General features: G+C 40.9%; 2 protein-coding genes across 3 annotated transcripts in view; both read right to left on the bottom strand.

Annotated features, from left to right (window-relative positions):
• The window catches only part of kcnc4 (potassium voltage-gated channel, Shaw-related subfamily, member 4), a 29643-nt gene extending 14650 nt beyond the window's left edge, over positions 1-14993 (bottom strand). Inside the window, exon 1 of one of the 2 annotated variants that reach the window (XM_044210918.1) lies at positions 13688-14993. In XM_044210918.1, the coding sequence (XP_044066853.1) occupies positions 13688-14302 (615 nt within the window). In that variant the 5' untranslated portion in view covers positions 14303-14993. The remainder of the gene's footprint in view (positions 1-13687) is intronic. The other variant, XM_044210917.1, reaches the window with a different exon arrangement.
• Positions 14994-17161: 2168 nt separating this feature from the next.
• hspa1b (heat shock protein family A (Hsp70) member 1B) lies at positions 17162-19970 on the bottom strand. The gene is made up of 2 exons (XM_044210916.1): positions 19821-19970; positions 17162-19155 (listed from the first exon to the last, which is right to left on the bottom strand). The coding sequence occupies exon 2, from the start codon at positions 19131-19133 to the stop codon at positions 17214-17216; it is 1920 nt and encodes a 639-aa protein (XP_044066851.1). The 5' UTR covers positions 19134-19155; positions 19821-19970; the 3' UTR covers positions 17162-17213.
• Positions 19971-20266: the final 296 nt, after the last annotated feature.

The following is a 20266-nucleotide window of genomic DNA, read 5'->3' as shown; positions in this document are numbered from 1 at the left end:
TTGTAGGAATAAGTTACTGGTCAGACATATACCGATTGGTAATCTTTGCAAGCTCATGAATAACAAGTGCTTGAAAACTATGATAACAGTGCCATTATGTACTGATACCAACAAAATACTTATTTGATCCCTTCTTTTGGTGAAAACATACCCCTGTTTTCTCATTTAACAAAAGTAGCCATCACTGTGTAATATGGACTGATGAAAAGTATATTTAATTTTGCAGATTTTCTCCCAATTTAAAGCGCACAATTCCCAATATGCGCTGCAGTCCTTGTCACTGCTAGCTCTGTTGGGGACAGTGTGAGCAGCCACTTCTTTTCACCTGCCAGCAACGAGCTACACCAAGTGTTATGTGGGATGTTTATGATACCCCGCCCGTTCCACCTCCCACCCCCCAAACAACCAGTAGGTTGAAGCCTCGGCACTTTCCCACTTGCAAACACACGCAATTGCACAACCAAACCAAGGTTACCAAAACAGAGTCTCTGTAGAGGTGAGCCAGAATTGTACTCCTACACCACTTTATTTAACACAAAGTGCTGTAAAAGAACTCTGGGTAATTACTGTAAAAAACAAAACAAAAACAAATTTATCAGGATATATCCAATAACAATAAGTAAACAACACTAACACCAAAGCGAACGTTTGACATTGTGCAAAGTAAGGACATTATTTCCAGTGGGGAGAGAGGCAGCTGTAGGATCCCTAGTGGCGCACACTACGCAGATTTTCTGCTAGATTGTGTGACAGAAGTTCAACTAAATTGAACTTTGACCCCAAATACCCTACGCAGACCTCTGTCACCACCTTTCCAGTAATCATAATATTCTGTTCTGTGCCTATACACCCACTGTTCAGACTGATTTGTTCAACTTTCATTTTCTGATTGTTTTCATTTGTATAAAGATTACTATAATCTGTCGTATGGATTATGGCTCCAGTGTTTATTCTCTTAATCAGCAGATAGCAATGAGTATTTTGGAAGTATATGTATTACCAAATGGAAATGTTGTAAGCAACAATGCCCAGGTATAAGAACTACAAGGTACGATTCGGGACATTAGAGTGATATCTTATGGTTCCTTAATGTTTTTTGGGTTACTGTATTCAAGATCTGAGTGCATTGTACCAAAAAGATATGATCACAATCAACCAAACAATCTGTATTTGGGAATGGGACTGTGAATGCTATTCTGCTACAGTTATTGTAAGGTATTGAAACTTTCTTTCATTCTACTTTTAACTCAGCTAAGTAGTTATTAATGGAATGTTGCCTACAGGTATTAAATCACTAATGAAGCTGCTTTGATGACCGTGGACACAAGGCCGCTGTACAGCCTGAGCATGTCAAATCAAGGAGCTTTATTGTCTCCTCACAGTGAATCTGCAGAATCTGAAACCTTGCAGACTGTAGGAAATGATATTTATGTGCACTTGGTCTCTCGAACATACATAATAGGCTGCAGTCCGTCTGTCACCACTGATGCACCTGGTTATTATCTCGGATTAAAAGTAGTTTTCCAATATTTTTTTAAAAATGTACCTTAATTTTCAGTTTTAAAAATGCTTTACAAACTTTTTCTTTGAATCTGCGTGCTCCAGCGAGTTACGTGCACACTGCAGATTAGACTACGTAAAAGGGGAGAAACAGTACAATACAAAATAACAGAAAAACAATGAACAGATGAAACGGACCCGACTGCATTAGTCACAAGCTCATGTTGTTAAATTCCATCCTCCCTGTTGTCAGCCCACAACTAGACCCCCACCAGTTTGCATTTAAAGCCAAACAAGGGACGGAGGATGCTGTGACATGTCTCCTCCATACCCTTCTTCAGCACTTGGATTCCCCTGGCCACTATGCCAGGGTTCTATTCATTGACTTTAGCTCTGCCTTCAACACCATCCAACGCTACCAGATGATCGGCAAACTCCCCCCTCCCCTCATCCGCTGGGTGCACAGTTTCCTCAGTAACAGACTCCAAACCGTCAGGGTGGCCACCACTAGATCACCCACCATCATCGCCAACACCGGAGCCTCATAAGGCTGTGTTCTGAGCCCCTTCCTGTATACCCTCTACACTAATGATTGTCTCAGCCCCTCCCCCATTACACAGTATTTCAAATATTCAGATGACACAGCCATACTTGCACTTCCCAAGGACAATAACTCAGTCATGGTCTATCAGCACTCCATCTCCCACTTCACTCAGTGGTGCACAGAGAATCACCTACTCCTGAATGTCACCAAGACTAAGGAACTCCTCAAAACCCGCAATAAGCTCAGTACCCCCAACTGCCACATCTCCATCAACAGTGAGCCAGTTGAGATGGTAGAGAGCTTCAAGCACCTCAAAAATATCCTTGACGAAAAACTCAGCTTTGATCATCACACTTCTGACATCCATAAACACTTCCAACAGAGGTGCTCCACCATCCGGACTAACTAACCGTGGTAGAAAATCACTTTAATGTATATGAAGTGTATGTGTAAGCTGCGGAATCATGGTTAAGTCATCCATTGGATAACCCACTGCAACCTTGACGTGTGAGGAGGTTCAGGCTGTCTAGTCATAAAGGTGAAGAAGACCTTGGGGGTGAGATATGCTTGTTTTGGGTACTGGTGCCAACTGGACTTTGTTGTTTAGGGAAGAAGACATGATAGCTAAGAGGAGCCATGCACGCCCCTCTTTGCGACCTTGTTTTCTTGAATATTCAATTCAATTTAATTATATTTATATAGCGTCAATTCATAACAGAAGTTATCTCATTGCACTTTTCATATAGAGCAGGTCTAGACCGTACTCTTTATAATATTATTTACAGACACCCAACAAAATGAGCAATCACTAGTGGGCAAGGGATTGTCAAGAAAAAAACCTATGTAGCCACTGTTGTGTAGAGTTATTCTTCCTGGCCAGTACTTTAATAAATACATGAATTTTAAGACAACGGAGGCTGACCAGAGAGGGCTTTTTAATTAATCATATTCCGATGTAGTCCGTAGCATCCTAGTTTGCTGTTTTGTGCCGCTTTTCATTCTGTGCGAAACCTTGTGCAAACTGCTTTCTTGCGCATTTCTGAAACCACTGTAAGAATCTGACAAGCATTAGATGCCAACTTTCTTGCTATAGGTTTTAATCAGTTCTACAAACACAATTCAAAAAGAAGTCGTATTTTAATAGTATTAAGATTCAGTAGCCAGGCCTTGGGAAAAAAGGTAAAAAAAACAAACAAGCAATGCCACCTTAATAGCCTAATATATGCAGAAAAAGACTGAACAACACAGACAAAATAACAGAAGCTCAGGACACTTCCCTAGTCAGAATAGCTTATCAAATTAATGTCATAACACATGTTGTGCTGATCACAGTATATGACACACTTGGGATTTAAAAAAGGTGATGCCTTTGATCGTGTTGTGTACATCAGATCATCTGTTTAATAATGAATTTCACTGTGGCATAACATAATAGCCAAACAAACACACCCTGAAATGTAAAGAATGTAATATTTTGTCATGTTAATGATGACTGGGAGCATGTTCCACTTCAGTCCTGTGTCCAAAGAATTACTCGACGAATACACTCACAATGAATGACTGCAACCTCTATACGAACATGATTTGGCAGCTATGTATCTCCATATCACATGTAGTGACTGTGAATAAAACAACATCTTGACTAAATACCAACATGTGTATTAGGTGGTTATAAGACATGTTTGATAATAGTAATTACTCTAGTTACTTTTAGGAAAATTAATTTTGTCTGTTCAAATCAAAAAGCAACCCGGAATTACCACTTGTGTGTGAATGTGTGAGTGAATGTGTAGTTCTATAAGCAAGTTACTTCAACAAGAAAAAATTAGGTTCATTTTACACAAAAACCTTTATACATGCGTCCATTTAACTTTTTTTATACAAGTCCTTGCTGTATACAGGGGTTTTAACTGAATATATGCATGTTTCATCATCTATCAGTTCTCTGTATTGGTCTCATAGACCTATTCACAATATAGTCTTTCCAAGTGGCATTTATCATTTTGGTGAGTATAAATGCAGCCAAACATTATCACTCTTTTCTGGCTTTGACAAAAACATATCACACAGAAAGGTCTCCCGCACTGAGCTTCGGTATGACAACCAACCAGCAGCCTCCAAATAAAAACTGCTGCTGTTCAGATGCTTGTGATGAGCCCAACAGGCCCTGACAGCGTTCAGTTTACTCTAATGCCAAACGGTTTATCCCAGAACTAAACAGAGCTGGGTATCTGCAGCCAGAGGCACCTCTGCAGGGAAGGTGCTGGCACACACGTGGAAAATTTGCTCTGCTCATAAAAGGCTCAAAACGAAAGTCTAACAATAACATGACACAGCTTGACCTCACACCTGTGTGTATGTGACTGTAGGTAGATGCGTGACTGCCACTTCTCTTGCTGAACGTATTTTTTGGGTTTGTAGTGAAGTGTTTGTCTCTCTGGCTGTTTGTATTTTTATCATTTGCGTTTTCAATAAATCTTGCAGCATTTAAATGTGTTTGTATAATTTATTTAAGGGCTGACACAAAGGGAGACCACAATATCATGTTTACAGCTCAGCAGCGGAAACTTTAAACACAGTCAGTGTTGGAGCGATTGCCATAATGTCTCTTTGCCACCACAGATTGTTTTCCATGTTGGTCTGCTGAGCCTGCTGATGTTTTACAAGCAAGAATCAATATGAGGCCAGAAAAACATTAACACATTTCGCTTGTAGGGACCTTACAGTACATTTAGTGCACACTTTTGTGCAATCATGAGGTACACGTACTTTACTTGAGTGTTTCCATTTTATGCTACTCCACTACATGTCAAAGGCAATTATTTATATTTTCATTCTACTACATTTGTTTGGTAGCTACAGTTGTTAGTAAGCCTGATAATCAGACTGAATTGCCATTACGTTTCACTTCATTCATTCTTTATAAATCAAATTAGAGATGTAGCTGGCGATGACTGTCAGATCCGATTGAAAGCTCAGGGAAAAGGGACTAGTAATAAATATCTCCACTAGCACCAACTACGACGACAAACTGCTACTTACATACTAATGTGTAAGATTTTGAATACTGGACTTTCACTTGTAACTGAATATTTTTAAACTATGGAATTACTACTTTTACTAAAAAACCTGCTGCAACTGAATTTATGGCCAATTGGGGACAGCAAAAACAAGCTATAAATACAACACTGACATATTATCAGCTTGTTCCACTATGTTCACCAACTTGTTGCTAACTTTGTCTGTCTGCTGTTTGGTGCTGAGCAGGTAGTGGGTTTTTAGAGCATTTTCGCTGAAGCTGCCTGCTGCAGCTGAAAACGACGCTATGAGAGCTGTAAGAGTGAACCAAAACAGTCAAGTTGTGGGCTGGACAGCCAAACAATTAGTTAAAAGATGCTATAAAGCGCCATAGGGCTGACGGAAACTGCAGACTTGGTTATATATGTGAGTTTGTCACTGTGAATGACACATTTCACATTACAGTCATTTGATCTATTGTTAATATAAAAATCTTGATTATTGCAGATTTAAGTAACGGATCTGAACACGACTACGAATGATGATACAGATCGTATAATAGTCTCTGAGCACTATACCAACAGGAGTAGCGCATAGTGAAGCCTTTGATGATAAGTAATGCCAAACACTGGTGCCAAAAAGACATCAATCCAAGGTCATCAGGTGTCAGTGTGCAGACATAGCAGAGGTCCCCTGAGGGGACGGCCGCTGGGTCCCAGCTGGGAAAATCAGAGCGGGAGGGAGCGAGATAGCATGCAGGCTGTGCGTCAGTGTGCAGCAGCTGGGGAGTCCCATCACAGCCATCACCTCCAGCTGTTCAGCATCACGCTCTGTTACTAACACGGACACACTTTACGCAAGAATCACAATAACAAGCAGTCAGCAGCTGCAAAGCCAATGAAAGCAGCCATTTCTGATGTTTTCTTAGAATCCATGTCACACTGATTCATGTCTGAGAGTCAGTTCACCTGAGGACGGAGGGGAATTAATGTCCACTACTCAGCCTGTCAGCTGTGCTTCTCCTGGGTATCTGTAGAGAAATCATTAATTATCACACGTTAATATTTCATGGAACCAGAAACATAAAGCAAAAAAAAAAGTGGGAGGGATGATCTATACTGTGATATAAAACAAGACAAAATCATTAAGTCATTTTCAGCTTTAATCAACCTTCATCATCGATCAATGAACTGCAGCTGGGAAAGGACTCTGGCAAATCCAAAAACAACCACTTACAGTCCAACATAAAAGATCAGTGGTGAAGACCCTCCTACACAGAGCAGAACATCTTACTAATGAGGAGGTGATTAGAGGGGGGGGGGGGGAACTCAGGCCAACAGGTACAAGAAGTTGGTGATGAGAATGCTTAAGACCAGGATGGGCACTGCTACATCATCGGGGAAAACCAGGGAAAGATCCACATCCAATGACAGAGACTATTTTTGAACATTGACAGGGGTTACTATCTCCCCCCATACACGGCCATCTGTTATGATGTGACCAATGTTCCATACTCGAGAGGACAATTGAGCCATCTCCATTACAGCTGAGCATACTCTATCCCGATGAACACTGTGAGATCTACTGTAGTTGAAAGTTCTGGAAAAAAAGCAAGAAAACGAACCTAGAGCTGCAACTTCATTCTGTCACAATCCAAAGATATCTACTGAAGAGGATACACAGTGTGTATTAGGGCTTCCAGACAGCTGCTGTAAATTAAACCAAAGTTGCATGTGTGTCTGGCGGTGTCAAAGTATCTTGAAATTCCAAGTGGAACATTTTGTCTCAAAACAAAGTACAGGCTGGAGAGTTGAGCCAGTAATCTCGTACGTAGAAAAATAATCATTGAATATTCAGGACTGATCATCAGTCAAAGCCTTTCAAATCTAGTAAGCCAGTAAAAATACTGACTACACTTGATGTGCAAATGTATTATGTTAAAAGAGGGGAACGCAGAGCTTTTTGTTTTTCTTTCACTCTGGAAGGTAAAGTTTCTACAATCCTGCTGAGGTTTGAAGCTGATAAAAACACTATTTAATCTGCTTGGTCAGTCACTGATGAATACGCTGTTACTTCATTGTTATTAATTCAGTTGAATGGTCTATATTAAACTGTTTATTAAAACAATAAAAAAATCTAAACTTTTTTTTAACTTTTAAAAAGGGAAAAAAAAAAAGTTGCAGCTCAAATACCAAAAATCCACATCACTGATGATTGCTCTTTGGTTTATGTGTAAGTTGCTATTTTCAGTAATGTGTATTTATTGATTTTTTTTTGTCTGCAAAGTCTGCAACTCTTTGTGATGCATTCGCTCATCTCACAGCAACACAGCCAATCTATTTTCAGCAAACAGCTTAGAACAGAGCAGAATAAACAACAAACATAATCACACAGGATTACATCCCCTTTTCACGGAGAATTCAGTGTCATAAAAGTCTCCTTAACAAGGCTGTGCAGCTTTGATGATGTGTGAAAAATCAAATCCTGTGTTCCATTCACAGAGCAGCAGAGAAAGGTGTCAGCGCTGTGAATGCCGGGCCCAGAGGAATAAGAGGTTCTGCTCAAAAAGCTCCTTTATTATTTATCAGCTGGGTGTCACACTGAGTGTCACGCACATAATGTGAGGAGTGAGAATAAGTTTCATAATCAGCAGTGAGCAAAGCAACTTATTGAAAGATAATGACCAATATTTTCTTTTTTTAAATCAATGTTAATAGTCCTAAAAGCAGAAATGAGGTTTTGATGAAGCTGTATCAGTATCAGTAAAATCTTGGCTAATAAGACATGAATTAAGTCTGTATATCTATAAATGATAATTAAACTATGATGAATGTCAATCAATAAACAGTGTATAATGCAAAATCTGAACAAATTAAAAGAAAAACAGCATTTTGTAGTGTCAAATGGTTAATGGAAATTCAAATTCCACATAATAAGCATCAGACCTCAAGAATCCCACATCAGTTAATCCCTTCGTCTCACAACAAAGACAAATTGATTTCTTTCTCTACCTGGAATAAAATACGTTGCTCTTTTCTGTGGGAAAGGCAGTTTTAATTGCTCACCACTGATAACAAGTTGCAGCCCATTACCACAGCGGCGATTAATAACAGGCAGCAGGGCTGTGGAGTTAATGAAATATTGCATTAGGGAAGATTGAATAAAGTTATCGGGTCTGAGCCTAATGTTAATGTCATGTCTAATTGTCACATGTAAAAAAACTGAGATTACAAAGCCTGGTACGTGATCAGTGCCATGGTGCTCTCCAGGTGTTTAAACTGAAAAAACATACTGTCAGGCATTCATTTTAATTAACCACATGTTTATTTCTATAGTATTACTATTAGAACAATGATATGTTATTATTATATAGTATTCTGGCTCTGTGCTCCAGTAATTTGGTTTAAAAGTGAAACAATCACTATGAGGTTAATGTTCTGAATTACAAACTGACTTACTCAACTTACAAAGGTACTTGAGAGTGTTCGTGTCCATATTTGGTAAACAGTGTCGAAATTGTAGCCCTTTTAGTACTTTCACCCACACATTTAAGACAGTGCAGCAAGTAAGTTATCCTAAATATGCAGACAAGGCAGCCAAGGAGGTTTTAAGGCCAAACAGAAATATTTTTGACTGGCCAAGTCAGTCACCTGACCTCAAGCCATCTGAACATGTGACCATGTCTGGCAAAGCATCACCAGGAAGATACAAGTCTGCTGATGTCTCTGAGACATAAACTTCAGCCAGTCTTTGACATATGAATTATGATGACTTAATATTAAGGTTATTTTAACTCGTTCAATTACTTTCTGTCCCCTAAAAATGAAGGACAGTGTAGAGTCTAAAACCATGCTCTGTTACTTTGGCGCAGAGCCGCTCTGAGCTATATGCTAACGTTAAAGTGTGCTAACATGCGCACAGTGACAATGCTAACATGCTGATGTGTAGCAGGTATAATGTTTACTTGTCATTGTCACCCTCTTAGTTTAGCGTGTTAGCATGCTAACACAAAGTACAGTCGGGGGTGATGGGAATGTCATTAGTTTTGCAGGTATTTGGACATAAAAGAAAGTATTGGAAAAATGAATAGTTTGACCTGATGATGGTGCTAGATGGAAAGTCAGGGGATCACCAAAGTCAGTAGGATACATCATCTAGGGAGCATCAATGTCAGTACAAAATTTCGTGGCAATCCATCTCATAGTTGTTGAGATATTTCAGTCTGGACCAAAGTGGTAGACCGACTGACCGGCAGATCAACATTGCCATTCCCAGAGCCATGCTGCCTGGCATGGCCAGCAAGGACTACAATTCATACAAAGTTCATCTGATGTGGATGTAAACACCAACTAAATTAAAGCTGAGAGTCAGCACATTGATCTCAGTCATTGTTTCATTTCAAATCTAATGTGCTGGAGTAAAGAGCCATTACTGTTCTAATACCTTCTGACTGTACTATATGTTAAGGATGGGGCAGCTCGATCTGATCCTTGCATGTCTTTGATTTGTGAGTGGTACCATCATCAGTATTGAGGCCTCATGTGCTGACTTTTACAGAGCTGCACCTCCAGTCTTGGTTGATAGTGAGGAGGATGTGGCTTAAATGATGGACAGATTAACTTCCCTCCAGCTTTCAAGAATCACATTACCTGAGAGAGAGAGAGCTCAGAGGCTGTCTCTTGAAAATAAAAAGGTCATAAAGGTAACGTGAGTCCCTCTCAAAAAGCACTCTGCATCCTTTCAGAATGCACACAGAGCAAACATATGTACATGAATCGGCTGGAGAGGAAACGGGCAAAGAACATTATGACTGGGTCAATATGGATTATTGACTCATTCTTATTACATACTTACAGAAAGATCCCATCTCCACTGCTGTTTTTTCCCCAAATCCCAATTGATTCATTTACAAATATTCAGTGGTGAGAGACATGATAAACTGGCAGGCACAGCGCGGTGATCTTCAGACACCAGCGCAGTGGCAGCTGTGACTCAGAGATGTCGGCTGTTCTACAGTGACAGCCTGCAAATGCCACCTGGACGAGAAGCTAAAATAAACACTATTTGTAGTGTGACTGGCATACAATAAGAACACTATACTTCTGCAACACTGTGAGTCTCTGAATAGACCATTCAACTCCACAAACAGGCAAACAGAAAGTACAGCGAGCATCAGCCTCTCTCTTTCCGGACTAAATGTATTTTTTTTTCTGCCCGATGAAAGCTCCTGGCCCTTTGCCTGACAACTCCTGCTATAGTGACACTCGATACTTGCTTTCACGTTTACTTCACTAGGCACTCTGCTGCTTTTGTTGCTAAGCCATTAGGCATAGCATACTTTTAAATGCTTACAGCTGGCTGATATAAACTGTGGAAAAAATGGGAGCAAACTGATTTTAATTTTACAATACAGCAACATTTAGTATATCAATAAACCAAATAGACGTGTATCTTGTTCATCATGATAAAATGAGAAACTGAGATACCTTTCTGTATCTACATAGTTTTCCTCTTGCCTGTAGTGCTATTTATTGACCTAGATCGTTTTGGTGTGAGTTGCCAAGTTTTGGAGATATCGGCCGTAGAGATGTCTGCATTTTTTGAATATAGTGGGACTATATGGCACTCGGCTTGTGGTGCTCAAATCGCCAAAAAAATACATTTGAAAAACTTAACAGCAATGTCTCTTTCCAGAATTCATGACCCGGTTACTCAAGATAATCCACAGACCTTGCTGTGAGCAGTTTAATGTAGAGACTATTTTCTTTCTACCGATATTTCGTGTATGAGGAAAAATATGTATTTTTGATTTTGGGGTGAACTGTCCCTTTAAGCTGTGACATGATAACAATCTTTGAATAAAATATTCACAAATGAACAGAAATACACTAAAAATAGGGCAGTGGTGTTTCACTCAACATTCTAGATTAAGATTCTTAATGTTACAAATGGATGATCAGTTTGTTTTTCTCTTGCCTAGATGTGTATTTAGACCCCATTCTTCTGTTTAATATATGGCATGATTTACTGCGCATGGATGTACTCCGCAGCTTTTCAACAACACTCGTGTTTTGAGGACCTTTGAGTGCAAACCTTGAACAAGATGTGTGGGAACACTTCAGCAGCACTGTATTTTTTGTCATGAAACAGCACTTTCTCTATTTTCAGCATTTTTGGTACCATTTCATAACATATATTTAAGTGAGAACTGAAAAACTGCTATTCACTTGACTGAAAGAAAGATATAGTTGTCTGGAGAGAGCGCAGGCCTTGAAATGCATTTTAAGAAAAAAGTCATTATCTGCTTTGTCTGGGAGCTACATAAATACATTTGTTATGGTTTATAACTATTAACAACAAAACAAATGTGTGGAGTGACAGGCAAGAAGCTGATACACTACATTAACCCTGATGTTCTGTTTGGGGTCCTGGATTTCCCAGGCCATTTTTAAAAGCTTTATCAGCTTGATATGTCATGACTTTTCCTAGAGCTGTTCATAACATAATTTTGAACTGATCACATGTTCCAGAAATCCGCTACAGAAACATGGTTAAATATATTGGATTTTCATATGCTCTTTATCTGTGATTGATGTTGACGAGTACTTTTTAACACAGCACTACCTCTCCCAAACCTCAAATACTGCACATCTGTTTGGATTTCTGTTGTTGGGAGTTTTATACCAGTTTGTTCAATAGGGAGTTAGAGCTCTCTGGGGTTTAACTGATCCCAAACATAAGTTACTACATAGGATAAAATACTGTAGCTTTCTGTCTGTGAATGAGTTTTTGTGCAAGCCCACTTTATGGCAAAGGGAGGGGTTACCACATTTCTACATATTGTGTTTTAATAAGGTCAGAATGAAAGAAAAAATATATTTCAAAAAAGGAAAATTGGTTGATTTTGCAATTGTTATTATTATTTTTTACACATACAGCAGTGGGTTCTGCGGGACCCCAGACAATGAGGAAGTAAAGCCAATGTTGACAAGACACCTGAACAATCCACCCATATGTGATTGTTGAAAATCTCTTTCCAAAATGATGGGTATTAATATGCTGCTATAACAGTCTCCACTCTTCTGGGATGGATTTCCGCAAGATTATGGAACCTGTCTGCAGGGATTTGCTCCCACTCAGCCATAAGAGCATTTCTGAGGTCCATTACTGATGCTGAGCAATAAGGCCTGGTTCGCAGGCGGCGTTCCAGGTCATCCCAAAGGTGTTGGATGGGGTTGAGGTCAGGGCTCTGTGCAGGTCAGTCAAGTTCTTCCACACCAAACTGGGAAAACTATTTCTTTTATGGACCTGGCTATGTGCACGAGGACACTGTCATGTTGAAACAGAAAAGGTTCTTCCTCAAATGGTTGCCACAACATTGGATTTGTCTTAAGTGCCATTTTATATTGTAGCATGAATACGTCCCTTGTCCAAACCAAAAATACACAGGTGTCCACATACTTTTTGCCATATAGTGCACATGTTAATGTTAATATCTCAGAAATTATGTTCTAACACAATGAAAACAGTAATGTGAATGTATGTTGACTTATTTTCTAGGTAAGAAACCACTTGTCAGAGTGGAGTTATTATAGTATCATTTTGTATTTCATTCCCTTTGTTTCACTTGTTCAATCACTTTGACCACATCAGTAATAGATTTATCAGACATTTCTGTTTTTACTGGCTCAGTGTTACATTCATAAACAGAGAGCCACTGACTATCGGCTTTTACAATATTAGCCAACTCAAACAAATGAGCACAAATTATCATACAGCTGCATGTTTGGTGTTTGTAAGATTTTCCTTTAAACTGCTGTTAATACTGCTCATTGTGCTTCAGCTTTTAGGATGTTCAGATTCAATCGCTAGATAGTGTGCGGGTGAGTCTGTTCCTGGAAACACAGTCAATGAAACAGATGCGAAAATATAAACTGTGGCCAGAAAGCAGACCCTAAAAAACCCCTCACTTTTTTTTCCCACACAAAGAATCTCATCAAGCCTCCACTCAACCCGTCAAAAACTTCCCAGAGTTGTTTTACTGAGTTGGTAGATTTTACTACTAAACAACAAAACAGTAACAGTTTAGGCTACTGAGGAGTAAACTGAAATCTGGGCACCTGTCCACTTGACTGTAGACTGTTGCTATTATCTCATATGTTTTTATTGTTTTATTGTGTCATGTGTTGATCTTATGTACCCAGGAGGACTCTGTAAGCAGTATTGATACTGAGTTAATTATCCTGGTGAAATAAAGTCAATTGAAATTGAATTGAGATGCTGCCCCATCAGACAATAGCGAGATACAGGGTAGAAGTTAGTTAGTTCAAACATCTGGCACAGAGAAATCCTAATTGTAAGGGGTGTTTAATAAAAACCTGACGTGAAAGGTGTAAATACAAACGCAGATAGTTCTCTCACACACAGCACACTTGACGTTTGTACCTGTAACTGTTGTAGCCTGATTGGCTGAACGTCGTGGAGACACCTGTTGATTAGGACAACATGCGCCCCTTTCTTTTTTTTTTTAATTTCCTAAATGGAAAATCACTTGCAGGCTTTATGGTCTCACAGTGACATATGCCCACTAAAGCTCTCAGAGGAGAAAACACCTGGTGAACTCACCCTGGCTGCTCTGGACGAGTATGGGTCGTCAAACAGGGCCCAGATCTTAGGCTGCCAAACTTCGCAGCAGCCCCTCGACCTGTCCGGACAGTCCTCGATGCCGAACCGCCTCGGCATCTCTCTGTCGTCGTCGGTGTCCTCCGGGTCCGGCGGTTCAAATATATCCAGGGCCTCCTCTGCGTCCCGGTGCTGCCGGTAGGTCATCCAGCAGCACGGCTCCACGTCGGTCTCGTCAATCCCCCAAAACGCCAGCTCTTCCTCGAAGAGCGGGCCGCAGACGTCGGCCGGGCAGTGCAGCTTGCCGGTTCGATAGTAGTTGAGCACGTAGGCGAAGATGGCCGGGTGTCTGTCGAAGAAGAACTCGTTGGCACTCGGGGGCGCAGCGTCCGAGTCCGAACTGACCTGAGTGTCCGGGTCTGCCAGCCATGCCAGTCGGGTGCCCGGCAGGGTCCTAAGGGTGCTCTTGTAGGTTTCATGTCGAGTGCCGCCCACGTTGATGATAATTTTGTCCGAGTCTTCCCCTCTGGCCATCTCCTCCTTCAGACATGATTTGGACGGAGGTTTGTTGCCTGACTTGCGCCCTCGGTAAGACGAAACACACACCGAGCTTATCATTTAGAAGCAGGGGTTGTCCACTCGTACAAAAAAAAAAATCAGAAAATTAACGCAAAGTGCGTCCTCATTTCAGACCCCAGTTCTAAGAATGACCCGTGTGTCTCATTTACCCCCAAAATAATAGCCTAATGGTCCAGACAGCGCCAAAGTGATAAAAACCACCTGTTACAGTCTGGTGTCGCAACAAAACGCAGGTGGCCAGTCTCACTGCATGTGTTTTTAGATGTTTTCGTCGAATAGATTGCACAATTAAATTGATGCTTCCAGATATTGCACTTATTTCCCGCCCATGAACACAAGGTTGTTGCCAATAAAAAATATAGACTATAGCCTATATTGGCTAATTACGCACGGTAGTACGGGCCTGTAGGATGAACCACTTAACCTGAAGAAATGTGTCACTCCTCGCCCCTTTTTGACAAATGTAATCCAGATCCTGCAACGCCAAAATCCACAACTATTGCTGACAACTTTTCTCTTCTCTGCACAAGACGAGGAAGCCCGAGAAGGATCCAGTCGCGCATTTAATCATGCGCTGAGCTATTCCTCCAGTTCTTCCTGCTGAAAACGCGCAGCTCGCGTGCCAGATGTGGGGTTGTTTTCCAGCTGGGGATCTGTTGCTTCTCCACAAGTAGCCTATCTTCCCTTAGCGACACAGCCCGGTTGGATGGTGCTTTCAACAACAGGCTCGACAGTTTAACTCTTTGGCTGCTGGCGGAGGTTGGCGCATTTTTGAACCACTCCCTCTAATTAGACCGAGAGGATGGGCTGATGGAGTGTATGTGTGTGTGTGTGTGTGTGTGTGTGTGTGTGTGTGTGTGTGAGAGAGAGAGAGAGAGAGAGAGAGAGAGATGAGAGCAATAATTCAGCTGTTGCATCAACCCTCATTTAAATTTTTTTGTAGGCTGTAATATTGTACATAATATGGTCTAGGTCTTCATGGGAACATGCTGACCTGCACATACCAACATTTGAAATAAATATATAAATTAAGAAAATGGGATATTGGTCATATAGAAGACCAATAGTAAAAGGAACAGCGCCGAGCACAATATGTGAATTGTTGTGTATTGCAGTCTACCTTTTGCTATTGCCATGGCTATTGCATGGGGTTGCTTTTAGGTTGCACATGTGTTTATGATATGTCCACTCCTGCATGTGAGAATGTAAGGGACATACTGTTGCACACACTAACTGATGGAGTAGTACTCCTATATAGAAGGAGAGCACAGAAACCACTACATTACTGTCCTGAACATTTACTGAAGACAACCACACAGACTAACCTCTTAAACTAGGCCATTTCATCACTCTTTAAATTAGGATTAATGTTAGTCTAGACTTTCAGCAGTGCTCTCAATATGCCAACTGACAGATCCAGATGTGATTTTGCTGTCATTTCCAGGAATAGCCCAAGATTATTGTTATTGTCAAGCATCTACAAAGTGTGATCCAACAGGTAGCTTTAAGGCCTCCAGTGTGTTTACCAAACCCATGTGTTGCTGACACGACCTAAGATTGCCACCTAGTGGATCATTCGGTGAATAACATGTTCAGCGTGCCTCTTCAATGAGCCATTCAGTAGTAAAGAATTATCATTTAGTGAATAACAGTGGTGGAAGGAGTGTTCATTTGCTTTACTTAAGTAAAAATAGCAATAGCACAGAGTAAAAATGTTACAAGTGAAAGTACTGTATTCAAAATATAATTTAAAGGGGAACTCCACTGATTTTACACAAAGCTTGTTTACAGGTCTTGGGGAGTAGGTCTACTACTGCATATGTGAAAAAAGTCATAGTACACTTTTTGTGGCTCCAGAATGTTGTTTGTAAATTGTAAGTGTGAAAACAAAAACAAAAAAAACTGCAGGTGTGGAGTTAGCAAGAAGTGAGCTCACCAGACCTCTGTAGCCCTCTCCTCATCTCTTGCTTGAGGCTAGAAGGCTAGAAGCCACTACTAGCAGCTACATTTATGTCACGTACAAACATCTTAGGACACCTTTGAATTATGTTAAAGGCTATTTCACAGCACAAAAGCACAAAATAAGCCAAAGGTGAAAATTCTCCACGCTTGGAAGTATTTGCCACAGGAGAAAAAAACTGAAAAAATGTCAGCAAGTCTTCAAAAAGCAAAGTGAGTTTTGAATGACTACACAAAATATTGTATTTTAAAAACAGCTTGCTACTTTTATTTGTATCTTGTGTCTTATGTAATAAACAAACTTATAATTATAAATCATATTCCAAAACAAGTCAAATGAAGATCACCGTCACAGAAATTCACCAAATTCATGAAACACAAGGGTAGAAATATAAGTACCAATCAAGCATCTTTACTAAAAACATTTAATGATTCCCTTAAATGAATTTTCTGCCCAGAGTCCTAAGAGTATCAAGCATCAAAATCTGTTGTCAATTATTCCGGGAGGCTGGCTCCAACCTTTCCGAGCTCAGAATTTATTATTGGAACCAGGAGCTGAAACCAGGCTGCAGAGTGAGTTTGATAAGTATCAGATCTCCTTGTGAGAAGTGAAGATAAATAAAATGTTAGTCTAATTAGTAAAGCCTCAAAGGCCAGCCCATATTTGAAGTTACAAACACTTCTGCTCAGATAAAGTTTCAGATTCCAGTAGGTCAACATATGCTGTGAAAGATGTTGTCATTAATCTATGTTTTGTTGAAGAGTGAAACAAATGTGATTCATCGATTTTTGGAGTGAACATTTATCACTTATTACAAAAATCATCTGTAAATTGTGTGTTGTGCGTTACAAAAACAAATAAGGGAGAGTTGTATTTGTACTATTAATTGTATTTTTATTATGACAAGTCAAGAAAAAAACGGTGAAATGAAATTTTGGTACCAAACAACAGTGAAGTATTTCTGTAAACAAAATGCTGCTGTCCGTGGTTTTAGTCCACTTCCTCAATAGTGGGGCCCTTAGAGTTGCCTCCTGCCTGGCTGCCGCAGCCTCCTGATGGTGCCGCTCCCTGGTACAACTTGGTCACAATCGGCTTGCACATCTTCTCTAGTTCGTTCTGCTGATGCTCATACTCGTCTTTCTCTGCCATCTGGTTGTTCTCCAGCCAGGAGATTGTCTGGTTGCACTTGTCAATGATCATCTTTTTATCCTCCTCGACAATCTTTCCTTTCACATGTTCATCCTCGACGCTGCTCTTCATGTGGTAGGCGTATGACTCCAGTGAGTTCTTTGCTGCAATCCTCTCCCTCTGCATGTCATCCTCAGCCTTGTACTTTTCAGAGTCCTGTACCATCCGCTCTATCTCCTCTTTGCTAAGGCGGCCCTTGTCATTGGTGATTGTGATTTTGTTTTCTTTGCCGGTGCTTTTGTCGACGGCGGACACATTCAGAATGCCATTGGCATCTATGTCGAAAGTTACCTCTACCTGTGGTACACCTCGGGGAGCAGGAGGGATACCTGTGAGCTCAAACTTGCCCAGGAGGTTGTTGTCCTTGGTCATGGCTCTCTCACCCTCATACACCTGAATCAGCACACCTGGTTGGTTATCCGAATATGTGGAGAAGATCTGGGTCTGCTTAGTGGGGATGGTGGTGTTTCGTTTGATTAGAGATGTCATAACTCCACCTGCAGTCTCAATGCCCAGAGACAGGGGAGCTACATCCAGCAGCAGCAGATCTTGGACGTTCTCTGAAGTGTCACCCATGAGGATAGCAGCCTGGACTGCTGCACCGTAGGCCACAGCTTCATCTGGGTTGATACTCTTGTTCAGTTCTCTGCCATTAAAAAAGTCCTGCAAGAGCTTCTGGATTTTGGGAATTCTTGTGGAGCCACCAACCAGGACGATTTCATGGATCTTGGACTTATCCAGCTTGGCATCTTGCAGGGCCTTCTCAACTGGCTCCAGTGTTCCCCTGAAGAGCTCTGAGTTGAGCTCCTCAAAGCGTGCCCTTGTGATGGAGGTGTAGAAGTCGATGCCCTCGAACAGAGAGTCGATCTCAATGCTAGCCTGGGTGCTGGAGGACAGGGTCCTCTTCGCTCTCTCACAAGCAGTACGCAGTCTCCTCACTGCTCTCTTATTTTGGCTAATGTCCTTCTTGTGTTTTCTTTTAAATTCCTCTACAAAGTGGTTGACCATCCGGTTGTCAAAGTCCTCCCCGCCAAGGTGTGTGTCTCCTGCAGTGGATTTCACCTCAAAGATGCCGTCCTCAATGGTCAGGATGGACACGTCAAAAGTGCCTCCACCGAGATCAAAGATGAGCACATTGCGCTCTCCTCTTTTACCTTTATCCAGACCGTAGGCTATGGCTGCTGCTGTGGGCTCGTTGATGATCCTCAGAACATTCAGTCCAGATATCACCCCGGCGTCCTTGGTGGCTTGCCTCTGAGAGTCGTTGAAATAAGCTGGAACTGTGATGACTGCATTTGACACCCTCTGTCCTAGGTAGGCCTCAGCGATCTCCTTCATTTTAACCAGGACCATGGAGGAGATTTCTTCTGGGTAGAAGGCCTTGGTCTCCCCTTTATACTCCACCTGGACTTTGGGCTTTCCGTTATCACTGATCACCTTGAAAGGCCAGAGTTTCAAGTCGGACTGGACAACGGCATCATTAAACTTTCTCCCAATGAGCCGTTTGGCATCAAAGATTGTGTTGGTGGGGTTCATGGCAACCTGGTTTTTGGCAGCATCTCCAATGAGCCTCTCTGTGTCAGTAAAGGCCACATAGCTGGGAGTGGTCCTGTTGCCCTGGTCGTTGGCAATGATCTCCACTTTACCATGCTGGAAAACCCCAACACAAGAATAGGTGGTGCCCAGATCAATGCCAATAGATATTCCCTTAGCTGAGGACATCTTGCTTGGTGCGTCAGAGTTCCTAGAAAAAATAGGGGAACGTCACATTTTAATTTTTTAATGCTGTACATGAAAGCACTGATCACTGCAACTGAAGTCATTCAAAATTACTAAATTATTGATGTCAGTAATACTGATAAAATGTTTGTAGTGCCAGAGATATATGTTAGAGGTGCAGTTAAAATTAAGGAAACAGAGTGAAAGTCATTATTATCATTAGTTATGCACTGCTGAGGAAACTATATCATGGAAACACGTTTAATGTAAGTGTTCCACTACAAAAATATAAATATAACAAATATTAACTCTGAGTGGTTACCCTTATCCCTTTGATTTATGTATTCCATAAATTTGAAAATATTCTACTTTGAAAATGTCCCAAACCGCAAGCTTGAAGTAATTTTAACACTTTTTCTACAATTAGATACTCAAATTCAACTGTTTCTTTAATGTACTGCAAAATTAACTTAACATACCACCATTAATAAAGATATAATGTAAAGCAGAACAGAATTGATGCATTTGTACTGTTAAGTTTTAATGCTATCTTTTAGGGAACAAGTGGATTGAAATAATGCATGAGGACGCACCCTACACCATCACAGGCATGTCATAACACAAAGAAGTCTGCATTGATGTTTTATTCAAATTAATTCAACCACAATCTGATAATCAATTGCTACTTACTTTCAGTGATAATCTCTCTGTTGCTCAAAGATGTTGAAGGATCTCAGCAGAGTCTCCTTGAGTAGTGTCCTTTGTGTCAGCTTTTGCCTCTGTGTGGTTCTTCTTGAACTAATGACTGGACTGACTCAGGCTCATTGCTTATATAGTTATAACCAGGTTTCCAGAACACTCCGAGCCCCCCACCCCTCCTCCAAGCTCAGTGACTCAACTGTTAATATTAGCAACTAATGCAGCTGGCCTGGTGCGCGAGAGCCGGTGAATATTCTAGAGTGGGACAGCAGGGCTGACTGCGAGGGAACACAATGAAGTGAATGTAGCAGTAAGGCGGCATGTGGAAGTGTTAGCAGCCATGAATGCAAGCTTTATCCCTAAAATAATGGAAAAACATGTATTGTAATAACTCAAACACTGACCTACAGAGGCCTCTCGGTTTCATTCTCTGGTTT

The sequence above is a fragment of the Siniperca chuatsi genome, linkage group LG10 (genome assembly GCF_020085105.1).
Source record: "Siniperca chuatsi isolate FFG_IHB_CAS linkage group LG10, ASM2008510v1, whole genome shotgun sequence".
NCBI lineage: Eukaryota > Metazoa > Chordata > Actinopteri > Centrarchiformes > Sinipercidae > Siniperca > Siniperca chuatsi.
Note: the sequence above shows the minus strand (reverse complement) of the source record. Positions and strands in the feature narration are given on the sequence as shown.